Source organism: Antechinus flavipes, chromosome 1, assembly GCF_016432865.1.
Source record: "Antechinus flavipes isolate AdamAnt ecotype Samford, QLD, Australia chromosome 1, AdamAnt_v2, whole genome shotgun sequence".
Classification (NCBI taxonomy): domain Eukaryota; kingdom Metazoa; phylum Chordata; class Mammalia; order Dasyuromorphia; family Dasyuridae; genus Antechinus; species Antechinus flavipes.
The window spans coordinates 726,029,718-726,046,654 of record NC_067398.1 but is presented as its reverse complement, the minus strand read 5'-3'; the positions used below and the strand labels follow the sequence as shown (position 1 = coordinate 726,046,654).

Below are 16,937 nucleotides of genomic sequence, written 5' to 3'. Positions count from 1 at the left end.
CCCCCCCACCCCAACGCACACAGTAAACTCTGCCTTACATCACCCTCTGCTGGTCACAGAACGCTATTACGTCAGAGTGGTGAAGGTCCTGGAGTCCAGCCCATGCTGAGGGCTGGTTGTGGGCGCTGGACTCGGACCACTAGGGGGCGCCGCAGTGCGCGTGGTCCCTGTGGTCCCTCAGACCATGCTGAGGGCTGGTTGTGGGAGCTGGACTCGGACCACTAGGAGGCGCCGCAGTGCGCGTGGTCCCTGTGGTCCCTCAGGCCATGCTGAGGGCTGGTTGTGGGCACTGGACTCGGACCACTAGGGGGCGCTGCAGTGTGTGGTCCCCTGTGGTCCCTCAGGCCATGCTGAGGGCTGGTTGTGGGAGCTGGACTCGGACCACTAGGGGGCGCCGCAGTGCTCGTGGTCCCTGTGGTCCCTGAGGCCATGCTGAGGGCTGGTTGTGGGAGCTGGACTCGGACCACGAGGGGGCGCCGCAGTGCGCGTGGTCCCTGTGGTCCCTCAGGCCATGCTGAGGGCTGGTTGTGGGAGGTGGACTCGGGACCACGAGGGGGCGCCGCAGTGCGCGTGGTCCCTGTGGTCCCTCAGGCCATGCTGAGGGCTGGTTGTGGGAGCTGGACTCGAGACCACTAGGGGGCGCCGCAGTGCGCGTGGTCCCTCAGACCATGCTGAGGGCTGGTTGTGGGAGCTGCACTCGGGACCACGAGGGGGCGCCGCAGTGTGTGGTCCCTGTGGTCCCTCAGGCCATGCTGAGGGCTGGTGGAACTGGACCCTTCAGCTTTTGGCCTTTGGTGTCGTTCTTCTAGCGGTTGATCCGAATGTTAACCCCAGAGGCAGGGCCGGATCCTGGAGGCCCCATTCTCTTTCCAACTAGTGATCATTTCCTTTGGCTACAGCAATTCAAGCAATTGAGGAAATTGCTGTTTCCTGCCCTTGGTCAGTTCTTCCCAAGACCAGGATGAAGCACTTTACTGAACGCCAAAGCTTTGCTAAAGTCGAACAGCGGGACCCCCTGTTGTCAGTGAGCCATCTCCCTAAGAGAGAGATCTCTTAGAGCTCGATGACAGGGTGACTTCTTGGTGTACTGCATGGACCTCCAGAAACCTATTTTTCTTCATCCCTTGACAATTTCTGAAAGAAATGTTTCCCTCAATTCCTGCTTGGTGATGGTTTCAGTCAGAAAAAGATAGCCTTGATATCTGCCATTGTCTCTTGGAATCATTAAGTCAGCTCTAATTTTCAGGGAATTCATTGTCCAGGGATTCCCTCCATAGTTACTCGGGCAGGTTTTGTACCTCTCGTCCTGATCTGTTAATTTTCTTTCTAATTCTTTCTTCCAGAGCTCTCCTTTCTTTTCCATTTTTCCCCCACTTCAGCACTCTCATTTCATTTATACACGCAGTCTAAATTCTTTACAAGACAAAACAAAAGAAAACTTGCTTCATTTGTTGGAGCAGTTCTAGTTGATGCTGTGCCCAGCCTGTGCTTTGCTTTGAGACTTCGCTTGTGAATGTTTAGTCATCTTCTGGGTTTGTGCCTTGTGTCAGAGATCTTTATGTGTTTACCCATTCTTCCAGCTTGTATCCTCCCCCCTGACTTGGTGTGTTAACAAGCTAGGCTTCTGGAGGAGGGTCTGGCTGGTCCTCCTGCTACTTTCTTGGAGTGTTGGATTTGAACTCAGGCCTGGCCCTCCATGCACTGTGGCAGCTTCTTGCAGTTTCTATCAAAGAAAAGCATCATGGCTAGACAAAAATGTGCATAAAAAAGAGCTGGGTGTTTTAGTAGACCACAAGCCTAATAGGAGTCAGCAGTGTGAAGTGCACTCAGTCAATCAGCCTATACAACAGGCCAATCCCTGGGAATACAAACACATGTGAGAAGAGAGTCCCTGCAGTGGATAAACTTCCCTTAGTGTAATGTTCTGGTTAGCTTTCTGAAGGTCTTGGGACCAGCCTTCATTTCAGCAGAGTAACCACCATGAGAATAGCCAAGTCCAAATCCTTTATTGTCTCCTTCCCAGCCTGTCTCCTTGCCTGGGGCCCGGGCCAGCTTTCTGGAGGCCCTCTGGAAGGTGTTTGTGGGGGAGGCAGGAGGACCACCCCGGTCTCTGTCTTGAAGTCTGTCTCAGTCCCAGGGCTTGTGCTCCAGCCTCCAGCCACCACAAAGGTGGGAGATGGAATGAATGTCTCTCCTTGGCTCCCGGGCCAGCTTTCTGGAGGCCCTCTGGAAGGTGTTTGTGGGGGAGGCAGGAGGGCCACCCCGGTCTCTGTCTTGAAGTCTGTCTCAGTCCCAGGGCTTGTGCTCCAGCCTCCAGCCACCACAAAGGTGGGAGATGGAATGAATGTCTCTCCTTGGCTCAAGAGCTTGAGGCCCCCCCCCCCCCCCCAGTCCTTGTCTTCTCCGACCCTGTCTCTGGGAGCCCTTCTCCGACCCTGTCTCTGGGAGCCCTTCTCCGACTCTATCTGGGAGCCCTTCTCCGAGTGTGTCTCTGGGAGCCCTTCCCTGACTCTGTCTCCGGGAGCCCTTCTCCGACTCTATCTGGGAGCCCTTCCATGACTCTCTCTGGGAGCCCTTCTCCAACTCCGTCTCCGGGAGCCCTTCCCTGACTCTGTCTCTGGGAGCCCTTCTCCGACTCTATCTGGGAGCCCTTCTCCGACTCTGTCTGTCTGGGAGCCCTTTCCCGACTCTGTCTCTGGGAGCCCTTCTCCGAGTCTGTCTCTGGGAGCCCTTCTCCGACTCTATCTGGGAGCCCTTCTCCGACTCCGTCTCCGGGAGCCCTTCCCCGACTCTGTCTCTGGGAGCCCTTCTCCGACTCTGTCTGTCTGGGAGCCCTTCCCCGACTCTGTCTCTGGGAGCCCTTCTCCAACTCCGTCTCCGGGAGCCCTTCCCTGACTCTGTCTCCGGGAGCCCTTCTCCGACTCTGTCTGTCTGGGAGCCCTTCCCCGACTCTGTCTCTGGGAGCCCTTCTCCGACTCTGTCTCTGGGAGCCCTTCTCCGAGTCTGTCTCTGGGAGCCCTTCTCCGACTCTATCTGGGAGCCCTTCTCCGACTCCGTCTCCGGGAGCCCTTCCCTGACTCTGTCTCCGGGAGCCCTTCTCCGACTCTGTCTGTCTGGGAGCCCTTCCCCGACTCTGTCTCTGGGAGCCCTTCTCGACTCTGTCTCTGGGAGCCCTTCTCCGAGTCTGTCTCTGGGAGCCCTTCCCCGACTCTATCTGGGAGCCCTTCTCCGACTCCGTCTCCGGGAGCCCTTCTCCGACTCTATCTGGGAGCCCTTCTCCGACTCCGTCTCCGGGAGCCCTTCTCCGACTCTATCTGGGAGCCCTTCTCCGACTCTGTCTCTGGGAGCCCTTCTCCGACTCTGTCTCTGGGAGCCCTTCTCCGACCCTGTCTCTGGGAGCCCTTCTCCGACCCTGTCTCTGGGAGCCCTTCTCCGACTCTGTCTGTCTGGGAGCCCTTCCCCGACTCTGTCTCTGGGAGCCCTTCTCCGACTCTGTCTCTGGGAGCCCTTCTCCGAGTCTGTCTCTGGGAGCCTTCTCCGACTCTGTCTGGGAGCCCTTCTCCGACCCTGTCTCTGGGAGCCCTTCTCCGACTCTGTCTCTGGGAGCCCTTCTCCGACTCTGTCTGTCTGGGAGCCCTTCCCCGACTCTGTCTCTGGGAGCCCTTCTCCGAGTCTGTCTCTGGGAGCCCTTCTCCGACTCTGTCTCTGGGAGCCCTTCTCCAACCCTGTCTCTGGGAGCCCTTCTCCGACCCTGTCTCTGGGAGCCCTTCTCCGACTCTGTCTGTCTGGGAGCCCTTCCCCGACTCTGTCTCTGGGAGCCCTTCTCCGAGTCTGTCTCTGGGAGCCCTTCTCCGACTCTATCTGGGAGCCCTTCTCCGACTCTATCTGGGAGCCCTTCTCCGAGTCTGTCTCTGGGAGCGCTTCTCCGACTCTATCTGGGAGCCCTTCTCCGAGTCTGTCTCTGGCTGAGTTTGTCCCGACTTTTATACTCTATTATAATTAGATCATTTACAATCACTGAGTATAAGCCAGTCATTCCATCACTAGGGAACCGTTATTTTTTTTAGGATTAAACCAGTCACCCCGATCCAGGCTAAACCACTGTCTCCTCAGCGCCGCTGACTTAGCACCTTGTTTGAATCAATCATCCTGAGCCCTAAGTATCCTGCCCTTTACAGGGCCCCTCAGGGCCGGGTCCTGCCGTCCTCCCTGGCTGGGACGCCCGTGGGAAGGCTTCCTGCTCCTCCTTTTCCCCAGGCTTTCTCCCTCTGGCCTTCACCGCCCTGGGCTGCAGGAGCGCAGGGGCCTTTCTCTCCCTCATTCTCGGCCTTGGGGGGGAGGAGGGAGGAGACCCCTCCCCCACACCCCTGCTTCCTCGGGCTATAAATGGGCACAGTAACAGCGGGGAGGACAGACCGGGCCGTGGGGAGGCCCCTTGGACGAGAGGTCCCTCCTCCTCCCGGACACAGACATAACTGAACGCCGCTTGGAAGGACGCGTTATTAGCCGACTCTCCGGCCGGCCCTAGGAACGCCGTGGGCGCGGGAGGCCGCAGGGCTGGGCCCGTGGGGAGGCTCCGGGGCCGCTGGGAGGCGGTTCCGGGATTCGAGGGCACGGGAGGGGGCTTGGAACCGCGGATAGCAGAGTCTCGCTGAGCTGGGCCTGGGAAGGGGCTGGGGGATGGGCCGGGAGGGCTACGGAGCTGGGGGGTGGGAGAGCTTCCAGGGGCGGAGGCTCCGAGGCCGGCGGAGTCCTGTGGACTCTGTTTCCCAACGGGGCACGGGGGCGTCTCCGATTGGGGCGGGGGAGGCCTCTGTGCATTTAGGGAGCCCATCCCGAGTGCGGTGGACTCCGTTTCCCAGAAAGCCATGCGACAGCTCTAAGTGCTGGCACGGAGGGGATCAATTCCGATTTCGCCTTCATGCGCCTGCGCGCGTGCGCAGTTCCAGACCACACTATTTTTCACGAACCGACGCTCTCAGGGTCGGTCCCGAGGGGAGGGGCACAGGGGCAACCAATCGGCGTAGAGTTGCGGCCCCGTCCCTCGCCGTCCGGATGAACCTCGGGTCAAAGGCGCGGGAGAGCGAGCGTGGGTGGGGATGAACGAGGGTGACATGGCCCCGGCGCCCAGGCAGGACTCAGGGGGCGGGGCTGGAGGGCCGGGTCATATGGAACCGAGAGCTAGGGGCGGGGCTCAAGGGTCCAGGGGCGGGTCACGTGGGCTAGGGGCGGGGCCGAAGAGGCCAGGGGGGGTGGGGCTCGCTCCCTGCTTTTCCCTGGTGCAGCCTCAGGGCTGCTCTAGGAGGCTCTGCTCCTTAGCTGCCAGGATGGGGAGGGGGAGGGGGGCAGGGCCCGAGACCCTTGTCGGGGAAGTCTCCCAAAGTGGATGGCAGAGGGCCGAGGCGCCCGTGCAGCCCTTGAGGTCGTGCCCCCTTCAGGGGGTTCTTGGCACAGCAGTCCAGCTCATTTTGCAGATGAGGAAACTGAGGCACGGGGTGGGGGTGGGGGCAGCCCCCAAGAGGGGTCGGGATAGAGGGGGGCGAAGGTGGCGGGCTCGGAACGGAAGGGGCCCCGCCCGCCGGGGGGCGGAGCCCGAGGGTCTCTGGTGTTGCAGGCCGCGGTGACCTTCCGGGACGTGGCCGTGGACTTCACCTGGGAGGAGTGGGGGCACCTGGCGCCTTCGCAGCGGGAGCTGTACAAGGAGGTGACGCTGGAGAATTACAGGAACCTGCTGTGCCTCGGTAAGGGCCCGGCGCCGTGGGGCCCCCTCCCTGGTCCCACGTCCCCCAGCATCCCATCCCCGCCCAAGGCCAGCTCCCTGTCCCCCCATGCCCGCTTCCCCCCAAGAGGCGGCCCAGGACGGAGTGGTGAGGGGCTCTTTGTCCCAGGGAGCGGGGCTGGCAGTGACCGAGCCAGGTGCCCCGGGCAGCCCGACCAAGGGGAAGCCCTTTGGGGGCCAGGGAGAGGACTGGGGGAGGGTCCCGGAGGTGAGTACGGGAAGCGGGGAGACAGGGCAACAGAAACCGCGCCCCTCCCCCCAGGCCTGCAGCCCCTTCTCAGACGGCCTCAGCCCCCTTTCCGCCCTTAGTGGAAGATGCTACAGAGGAGAGAGGGAATCCAGCGGACATTTTAACCTGCCCGGCTCCTGAACTAAGCCCCCGACAGTCATTCCTGCTCTCCCAGTACAGTGGAGGGGACCTGTGCTCATACAAACAAGGAGCCATTAAAATACAAACAGGATTGGGATGGGGAGAGGCCCTTAGGGTGAGGGGACCAGGAAGAGCCTTAGGGAGCTCTGCCGGGATCAAGGAGGGAATGACGTCTCCTGTCCCGGGTCTGAGGAGCTTGGAGAACTCCTGGGCAGAGGCCCCTGGGTCAGCTCTTTGGCTGGAGCCTAGAGACTGAGGAGAGCGGGCAGCTCCAGCCGTGCCTCTTGCCATCTGACGGCCATGTCTAACCTTGGATCATCGGTCTTTCTGAGCACTAGGATCTGCGATCGGGCCCTTCCCTCATGAGGAGTGATGACCGTGGGCAGAGATCAGGAGGGAGGGGTAAATCTGAAGCCTCAAAGCCACAGGGCCCAGACACCGGCTCTCACCGCCCGTTCTGGACCTGATTTGCCCTGTCATCCCTCGGTCCCTGTTCTCCTGACTTCCTCTTCCATTGTGCCCTTTGGAACTCCTCCTGGCTTGTCACCAGCCCTTCCCTTCTCGGACTCCTTCCGTCTTTTTGTAGTCACAGATTTTCCAAGCAATTGAAATCTAGGCTCATCAGCCTCACCGGGGAACAGATTGTTTTTCTTCCCTTTTTGGAAATCTGAACCAAATCCGTCCTTCTCTCGACCTGTGGTTCTGCTTCTTTCCCACTGTCTTGCCGCCATCTTCTTACTTAGCGTGTCAGAGACCTCGGGCTTGTTCTTCTCTTGCTTCTGTTTGTTTCGGTCCGCGTAGGTTCCCGGAGCTCTTCCCGCGCTTCTCTAAATTTCTTCTTTTCCTCTTTTCTAATGTTCCCATGACCCTGACCTCCCTGGTTTTTTCCAGCCCCCCTCCAGGAGATGGGCAGCCTCCACTTATTTCCAGTTCTTAGCTGCCACAAAGAATGAGGAGGGGACCGTCTGGTCCCTGTGGACCTTTGGTTTTTGTTTTCTTTTTAGACCTTTGTTTCTGTGACTTGCTGGAAGTGTGTGACTGAGGGAGATGGCTGGGTCTTTGGGTATCTGTGATCTGCATAATTTTAAATTGAAATCCAAAGCAAAGGACCAATCTGCAGCTTCCTTGGCAGGGCGTCCCTCACCGTTCCTCCTTTGACCAGCTTCACAGAATAGGAGGGAGAAGCTCCCCAGCACTATCTCGCAGGGTTGTTGTAAGATTCAAATGAAGAGTCTTGTAGGCTCCGTGTGAAGGTTAGTTGTTAGGGTTGTTTATGATCCCTGTAATCATTCCCCTTCCTTTCCCTGTCCCTCTCTCCTCCCCTGCCATGTGCCTTCTGAAGCCCCTAGTCTGCTCCCTTCTCCTTCTGTCTCTGCCCCCAGAAGAAACCGGACCCTGAGCTTCTCCCTCATGGCCTCAGTCATGGTGCCGGTAGTGAGAGGGGGCTGCTCCTGACCCTCAGCCTTGTTTGGCTCCCTCAGCGGTCTGGGCTCCCTCCAGCTTCCCTCCATCCAGATGTGTCCAAATCCTGACACCCTCCCCCTCCCCCCAGTCACTCTTTGTTCTCCCAGCATTCAGTTCTTGGCCCCCGGGCTTCCTCTCCAGTGCAGCCCCTGCTCTTAGAGTTAGTTGGGATTTCAGGACACGTGTGGACATCTGCCCAGACCCCCGTTTTCTCGGTTCTTGGACCCGTTTCTTCTTTGTACTTCACTGTGTCACCTTTGTCATTCCCCACAACCCTTTCTTTCTCCCCTCTTCCCCTGCTTTCTCTTCCCAACTTCAGAACCAGTAGGACTTTTCTTTGTTTTATTTGAAGGATACTTGTTCTCCCTGATTAGAATACGACTACTACAGTACCTTGCAATTTCCCAAATAAATTCACCTTCTACGGAAGGGCAGGAAATAAACATTTATGTAGTGTCTACTGTATGCCAGTCACTATGCTAAGCACTTTTACTGACATTTTCTCATTTGCTCCTCAGCAAAACCCCAGCTTTCTCATGACTCTTGTGCTTATCTTTTATATACTCAGTTCTACTCAGTTCTGGGCTCTTTATTGGAGCTGCTTGAAATTCCTTAATTATGTTAAAGGCTGTTTTTTTTCTATAGGATTATACTCAGCTTTGCAGGATAATTTATTCTTTGTCATAAGTCCATCCTTTGCCTGAGGAATATTGTAATTTATGCTCTCCTTTTATTTATAGTAGATGCTGCCAAGTCTTATATGATCCTGGCTGTGGACTCTTGGAACTGAAACTGTTTTATTTTTCTGGAAGCTTCTTTATGTAGGAGCTTTTGCTTGTGGATCTTTCAGGATGGGATCTCACTTTGCCTTCATCTGGTTCTAACAAATCTGGGCAGTTTTCATTTATGAGTTCTTAAGATACAGTATCCAGGTGGTTTGATTGTTCATGATTTCAGGGAATCTAATACTTTTAAAATTATTTTTCTGACCTGTTTCTCAGGCCAATTGTTTTTAAAACTCTTTTATTTTTGCTTCTATTTTTATAATCTTTTGAATTTACTCTAAGATTTCTTGCTGTCATATGTTTATAGTTTCTGATTGGTCTGTTCTAGTTTTTAGATTGGATCAGGTTGATCACTTTGAGACAATTAATCTTTTTCATTTCTTTCCTTAAGAGTTTTAATATAATCTTCATCCTCTTGCTTCATTTTTTTTAGGAATTCATGTTTCTCAGGGATTTTTAATCTGGGGTCTACAAACATGTGGTGTATGTTTGTGTGTGTGTGTGTGTGTGTGTGTGTGTGTGTGTGTAATATGACTACAGTTTCAGTATACTTGCTTTCTTTTACAGTTGTCTACATTTAAAAACAGCATTCTAGAAGAGGATCCATACGTTTCACTAGATTGCCAAATGGGTCCATGACACCCCAAAATGGTGACTTCCTGATGTAATCCTTGTGGAAAATCCATTTTTTAAAAATTTGAGTCTGGCTGCACCTGTTATGGAGCTAATATTTACAATAATTTAAGATATTGGTTGGGGCTACTTTGATTTTCTCACATTCCTAGGTTTAATTTCTGTGAGGCTTTGTTCCGGGGCTAGGTACAAAGAAGCATAAAGGAATAATATTCCAGGAATAAGGTGATAACCTATTTGTACTTGGCCCTATAGTTTAGGACAAATGTTGTTAAATTGGAAAGGGTGCACAGGAAGATAACCTGGATAGTGAAAAGCTCCAACCCTGGAGAAGAAAGGCCTCAGGAACCATGACGTCCTTGTTCCAGGATTGAAGGGCTGGAAGAAAGGATGATCTTTTTGAGTCTGGCTCCAGAGGTCAGAGCCGGGACCAGGAGCTGGAAGCAGCAGAGATGCCCCATTGAGGCTTGTGAGAGACAGTCTGGCAAAGGAGATACAAAGTCCCAGAGCCTTATCTTCAAGGAGTTTCCATTGGAAGGCTGGTGGCTGCTTGTCTGGTAAATTGTAGGGGAGATCTCCCTGAATGATAGGGGCTCTCCTCTCAGCTCTAGAAGTTTCTGTTTTTGTCTCTGTGACCCATGGGGTTCAGAGGGGAAGAGCGCAGCCCCTCCTGTGATCAGCTGGGATGTGATGGAGTTATTGATCTTTGTAGCCCCTCTAGCAATCAGCTGTGTCATGATGGAGTTACTGATCTTTGTAGCTCCTTTAGTGATCAGCTGTGTCATGATGGAGTTATTGATCTTGGTAAGCCCTCTAACGATTAGCTATGATGTGATGGAGTTATTGATTTTTGTAGCCTCTTTAGTGATCAGCTGTGATGTGATAGAGTTATTGATCTTTGTAGCCCTTCTTTGTGATCAGCTGTGACATGATGGAGTCATTGATCTTTGTAGCCCCTCTAGTGATCAGCTGTGATGTAATGGAGTTATTGATCTTTGTAGCCTTGGTTTTTTTATCTTAGAAAAGAGATTAGACTAGGCGAGTTCCCACGACTATTATATCTCTAACATTCTATTAAATAACCCTTTTGATTTATCTCTCTTTGTCATTATATTATTTTTTTAGGTTGTGCTGAAAGTGTACTCTTTGTAGTTTGCATTGTTTTGTTCTGGTTCAGCCCTTTAAAAGAGCTTAAGATTATTATGCTCCTGTTTGTAAGCAGGCCCTGGGGGATAGTGGAAGGGCACTATAAATCAGTGTCAAAAAGCTGGATTCATGCCCTAGTTTTAAAAACCTGTCAATGTCATCTTGGTTGAATCATTAAATCAAGGTAAGCTTTAGTTTCTTTTGGAGAAATGTAACTCTGAGGGTAGAGGGAGTTTCAAGGTGAAAGCTTCATATTATCCTCCCAGCATCTGCATAAAAGGAATGAGAGGATAAAGGTCTATACAAGATGGCGTCTATATATAATGCGGGTATGACTGTAGTAATCATCATAGTAATTGAAGTTTTGTTATTTTTTGTTCTTCATATAAATTCTGATAATTGTTTTTTCTTAAGGGAGCAGATAGAAGATAGGGCTGTGCATTCAGCAAGGAGATGGGATATTTAAATTTTTAAAACATTTTCTTTCAGGTTGGAAGAATAGGTCTGACAGAAAGGAGTCAACTCAAGACTTAGAAGCCTGGGAATATAAAGCCAGATTAAAAAAATGTTCTAGATTAAACCTAAGAAAACAGAATCGAATCAGCTCAAAGAAGATTTTTTCTAAATCTAATGAATGTGGAAAAGTCATCAATTATAATTCAGAATTTACTAAGTGGCAGAAAGTTTACATTGTGAAGAAACCTTATGAATGTAACAAATATGGCAAAGACTTCCAATGGAGTTCTCATTTTACTAAATATCAGCAAATACATACTGGAGAGAATCCCTATGAATATAATAAATGTGAAAAGGCCTCCTGCTCCAGCAGAAGACTTACTGAATGTCAGAGAACTCAGAGTGGAGAGAAATTTTATGAATGTCACATATGTGGAAAAACCTTCTGCCAGTTCATGGACCTTGCTCAGCATCAAGCAGTTCATAGAAGAGAGAATCCATTTGAATGTGTTGAATGTGGGAAGACCTTCAGCCAGAGTTCACAACTTATTGTACATCAGAGAATTCATGCTGGAGAGAAACTGTATGAATGCAGTGACTGTGGGAAGGCCTTTCATTGGTGTTCACGGCTTATTCAACATCAGAGAATACACAGTGGAGAGAAACCTTTTGAATGTAATGAATGTGGGAAGGCTTTTCGCCAGAGGATACAGCTTACTGTGCATCAGAGAATTCACACTGGAGAGAAACCTTATGAATGTAAACAATGTGGAAAGGCTTTCCACCGAAGCACGGGACTAACACAACATCAGAAAATTCACACGGGAGAGAAACCTTACGAATGCAGTGAATGTGGGAAGACCTTCTGTCGGAGCTCACAGCTTAATCAACATCAGAGAATTCACACTGGAGAGAAACTTTATGAATGTAATGAATGTGGGAAGGCCTTCTGCCGTAGGTCACAACTCACACAACATCAGATAATTCATACAGGAGAGAAACCTTATGAATGTAGTGAGTGTGGGAAAGCTTTCCACCAGACTTCACAACTTATTCGACATAAAGTAATTCATACAGGAGAGAAACCTTTTGAATGTAACCAATGTGGGAAGGCCTTCCACAGAAGCACTGGACTTACACAACATCAAAGAATTCACACTGGATGGAAACCTTTCGAATGCAGTGAATGTGGGAAGGCCTTCCACAGAAGCACTGGACTAATACAACACCAGAGAATTCACACTGGAGAGAAACCTTATGAATGTAAGGTATGTGGGAAAACCTTCCGGAGGAGCTCACAACTTACTCAACACAAGGTAATTCATACTGGAGAGAAACCTTATGAATGTAACGAGTGTGGAAAAGCCTTCTGCTGGAGCTCGCAGCTTACTCGACATCAGAAAATTCATACTGGAGAGAAACCTCCTGAATATAGCATGAATGAGGATGTTTTCCACACGGAGAAACTACTTACTCAACACCATAAAATGCAAACTGGAAAGAAGCCTCATAAAGTTTAAGTCCTTATGACTATGATGAAAATAAGATGGATTTCCAACAGAATAAATACTGAAAACTAATTAAGCTAAACTAAAGTAAAACCTTCTAGATGAAGTGAATCCATGACTGATTTCCCTCTTTGGCTGTTGTAAACTTTTTTTCACTTTCCTGAAGTCCCAAGCCTCTTTCTTTGTCTTGTCCTGTGATTTATAGAAGACTGTTGTGCACTCTTAAATTACTGAGAAAATTGTAGAAATATGAATGGAATGTCCTGTATTTATCCCCTAACTCACAAAACACTTTCACTATGGCAGTACAGCTTCTTCCATTTTCTTTCCAAAAATTGAGTTCCTTTTTAGTCCAGGGCTTAAAGTATATTCCTAGTTTTCTTTGAATCCTAAACCTTTCCCTCTAGCTCTGAGTTTTGTGTTCAGTTCTCCCAATTTCCCCAAATCCCCTCAAATCTCTACTCATCTATTCACCAATCCCTCTTGAAAATTCTTCTGATTTCCAGTAATAATAAATGGCCTTTACATAGCATTTGAAAGTTTACAACAACATTTATGTATCTTACTAAAGTCTCACAAAACTCCTATGAAGAAAAGATGGCAGCATCTCGATCCCTTTTATAGATAGAGGAAAGCGTGATTTGGATTTAAGTGACTTGTATATAGATATACAGCTACTTGTAGAACTTCATTATCTCACTCGCCATCATTTTCAATTTGGTTTCTACCTCAACAAGTCTACAGTATCATCTGTTCCCTCAGAAGACATTAGTGATTGCTAAGTACAGTGGCACAATAGTGCATCCTAGTTTTTCTATGTAGTATTTGATGCAGGTGATAATCCGTTCCTTCTGGGTACTTTGTGCCTTCCTGTATTCCCAAATCCTACACTCTTGTGGCTAATTATAACAACTTGAATTTAAATGATACTTTTAAGATTTTCATACTGCTTTTTTCCCCACTCTCAATAATCTTTTGAAGTATGCTGAACAAGTAAGAATTGTCTCTATTTAAAGACCAGGAAACTAAGGGGGTTACTTGCTTTTGAAAGCCAGTAGTTATTGAGAGTTTGATGTGAACTTCAGCTCCAGGGGTCCTGACTTCAAGGCCAGCAATCTTTCCTCTACCCCATGTTATTTTCCTTCTTTTCCTATGCCTGCTATCTAAAGTGTATGCTGCCCTGATGGATGGCCCTTTAGTCTTCTTTTCTTCATTTTCCACACCTAGAGGGGTTAGCTCCTGTCTCTGTCAAGACTTATGGAAAATGCTAGGGATGGGTATCCATGTCAGAAGAAAAGGGGAGGAATGACTGAGAAGCTCATTAACACAGGCATTGTCACAATGGTTACCTAATGCCTGTAGTGTCATTTCAACTCCTCTGATCTTTTAAAATCCTTTACAACCTGGCTCCAAATTACCTTTCTAGCTTCATATACTCTCACATTCCATGGTCAAGTCAATTATATTTAGGCAATACTTCTATATGCCGGGGCACTATGCTAAATGCTGGGGATACAACAAAAGGCAGAACCATGATCTGTCCTCAAAGAGCTCACAATATAATAGGAGAGACAATATACAAACAACTACATATTTCACGGAAACCAGGAAACAGAAGTGAAGAAGAAAACCATTTCAGGCATGTAAGATAGACACTGAAAGGCATCTTCTGGTGCAAACACTTCCGTCCAGCCAGATTGATATCTTTTCCTTTAGACACAATTCTCCACCTTCCATCTCACCTAACTCTTTGAAGAAAGGACTATTTCATTTTTGTATCCCTAGAAGCAAGCACAGTGTTACATAAGTGTTTAATAAATATTTGAATAATGATAGTTGGCATTACATAGTGCTTTAAGATTTGCAGTGTGCTTATGAATATATTTTCAATAGATAATTTCCAAGTATTCTTGTAAAGAAAATCTTTTCTGGGCAAAATGATCAAAATGCAAACATAGGACCCAAGAGAAACTAAAAAAAGACAAAGTCAGAGTCTAGATATGTCTATTGAAGTAATCCAGACAGATTATGCCAGGCAGTAGAAATAGGCATAGAGAAATCAGGATACACACAAGAGAGATTATTGTAAATGGGTAGGACTTGGTAACTAGTTAGAGATGTGAAAGGTCAGATCCTTAGTATGGCATTATTCTGACTTTTAAAAAATTTTTCAATAATATCCTTTTATTTTCAAAATACATACAAAGATAGTTTTCAACATTCACCCTTACAAAACCTTGTGTTCCAAATTTTTCTCCCTCCCTTTTCTCACCCCTTCCCCTAGACAGCAAGTAATCCAATATAGGTTAAACACGTGCAATTCTTCTTAACATAATTTTTACATTTATTATGTTGCACAAGAAAAGTTAGATCACAAAGGGAAAAAGATGAGAAAGAAAAAATAAGCAACAACAACAACAAAAAGGTGAAAAAACTGTGTTATTATGCACATTTAGTCCCTATAGTCCTATTTCTGGATGCAATGACTCTTGCCATTACATGTTTATAGGAATTGGCCTGAATCACCTCATTGTTGAAAAGAGCCAAGGCCTTTCACAGATGATCATCACATAGTCTTGTTGTGTAAGATATTCTCTTGATTCTACTCATTTCACTCAGCATCAGTTCCTGTAAGTCTCTCCAAGCCTCTCTGAAATCATCCTGCTGGTCGTTTCTTACAAAACAATAATATTCCATAACATTCATATACCACAATTTATTCAGCCATTCTCCAATTGATGGGCATCCACTCAGTTTCCAGTTTCTAGCCACTACCAAGAGGGCTGCTACAAACATTTTTGCACATGTGGGTCCTTTTCCCTCCTTTAAGATCTCTTTGGGATACGAGCCCAGTAGAAACACTGCTGGATCAAAGGGTACACACAATTTGATAGCCCTTTGGACATAGTTCCAAATTGCTTTCCAGAATGGTTGGATCAGTTCACAACTCTACCAAGAATGTATTAATCTCAGTTTTTTTTCACATCCCCTTCCACATTTATCAACAGCTTTTCCTGTCATCTTATCTGAGAGGTATGTAGTGGTACTTCGGAGTTGTCTTCATTTGTAGTTTTCTTATCAATAGTGATTCAGAGCATTTTTTAATATAACTAGGAATCATTTTAATTTTTTCATCTGAAAATTGTTCATATCCTGGCTTGTTTTAAGAAAGAAGAGGAAAAGGAAAAGAAAAGCAATTCCTAGAGAAAAACAAGAAATCTGAATTTTTTATAATTGGGATATATTGGAAGATATATAGTAGGAGTTCTCATAAAGTCCACTCATTCAAAAAGTAAATTTTAGAAATACAATAACATGAATAAAGAACTAAGAACCAGGAGAAGGAAAGGGAAGGAGGTGATTATTTTTTCTTACTATTTTTGTTTTTCCAAATACATGTAAAAATAGTTTTCAACATTTATTTTTGTAAGATTTTGTGTTCCAAATTGTTCTCCCTCCCTTCCTTCCTCCCATCCAAAGATAGCAAGCAAGGATATGTGCTATCCTTTTAAACATATTTCCATATTTGTCATGTTCTGCAAGAAAATCAGACCAAAAAGAGAAGGGGGGACTCACAAGAAAACAAACAAAAGAGCTGAAAATATTATGCTTCAATCCACATTCAGTCTCCATAGTTTTCTTTCTAGGTGTGGATGGAAGTTTCCATCCAAAGTCTATTGAAATTGTCTTTATTCTTTGAAGAGCCAAGTTTATCACAATTGATCATTATAACTGAGAAGAATCAAGTCTGTTAGAAGGGATCACTTGATCATCATATAATCTTTTTGTTACTCTTACAATGTTCTTCTGGTTCTTCTCACTTCATTCAGCATCAGTTCATGTAAGTCTTTTCAGGCTTTTCTGAAATCATCCAGCTTCTCATTTCTTAGAGAATGATAATATTCCATTATCTTCATACACCAAAGCTGATTCAGCCATTCCCCAACTGAAGGGTGCCCACTCAATTTCCATTTCTTTCCTTGTCATTACAAAGCACTGCTACAAAACATTTTTGCACATGTGGGTCCTTTTCCTTCTTTTAGGATCCCTTTGGGATATAGAACCAGTAGGGACACTGCTGGATCAAAAGGTGTGCGCAGTTTTATAGCCCTTTGGGCTTGATCAGTTCACAATTCTACCAACAATGTATTAAATATCCCATTTTTTCATATCCCCACTAATATTTGTCATTACCTTTGTCATTTTTGCCAAATTGAGTTGTGAAGTGGTATCTCAGAATTGTTTTAATTTGCATTTTTCTAGTCACTTGATTTAGAGCATTTTTTCATGTGACTAGAAATGGCTTTAATTTTTTTAAATCTGCAAATTATCCACTCAGATCTTGGACCATGTATCACTTGTATTGTTATAAATTTGAGTCAGTTCTCTACGTCTTTTAGAAATGAGGCCCTTATCAGAAACACTGCATGTAAAAATTGTTTCCCAGTTTCTGTTTCCTTCCTAATCTTGGCTGCTTTGGTTTTGTTTGTGCAACCCCTTTTTAATTTAATTTAATGTAATCAAAAACATCCATTTCACATTTTATAATCTGTAATTCTCTGATCAATAAATTCCTTCCTTCTCCACGGATCTGACAGGTGGACTATTCCCTTGTTCTCCTAATTTGCTTATAATATCAATCTTTATGTCTAAATCATGAACTTATTTCAACCTTATCTAGGTAATGGGTGTTAGATGTTAGTCAGTGCCTAATTTCTGCCATATTAGTTTCCAATTTTCCCAGCAATTTTTCTCAAATAGTGAATTCTTATCCCAGAAGCTGGAGTCTGGGTTTA

At 47.4% G+C, this 16,937-nt stretch overlaps 1 protein-coding gene across 1 annotated transcript; it reads left to right on the top strand.

The window, feature by feature from the left end:
- The first annotated feature begins 5,566 nt into the window (after positions 1 to 5,566).
- LOC127545883 (zinc finger protein 420-like) lies at positions 5,567 to 14,048 on the top strand. Its single transcript, XM_051973380.1, has 2 exons — positions 5,567 to 5,741; positions 10,667 to 14,048. The coding sequence occupies exon 2, from the start codon at positions 11,089 to 11,091 to the stop codon at positions 12,151 to 12,153; it is 1,065 nt and encodes a 354-aa protein (XP_051829340.1). The 5' UTR covers positions 5,567 to 5,741; positions 10,667 to 11,088; the 3' UTR covers positions 12,154 to 14,048.
- The last annotated feature ends 2,889 nt before the right edge of the window (positions 14,049 to 16,937 follow it).

Coding starts and splice junctions, on each gene's coding strand:
- LOC127545883 (XM_051973380.1), top strand. CDS start 11,089: ATGGACCTTGCTCAGCATCAAGCAGTTCATAGAAGAGAGAATCCATTT.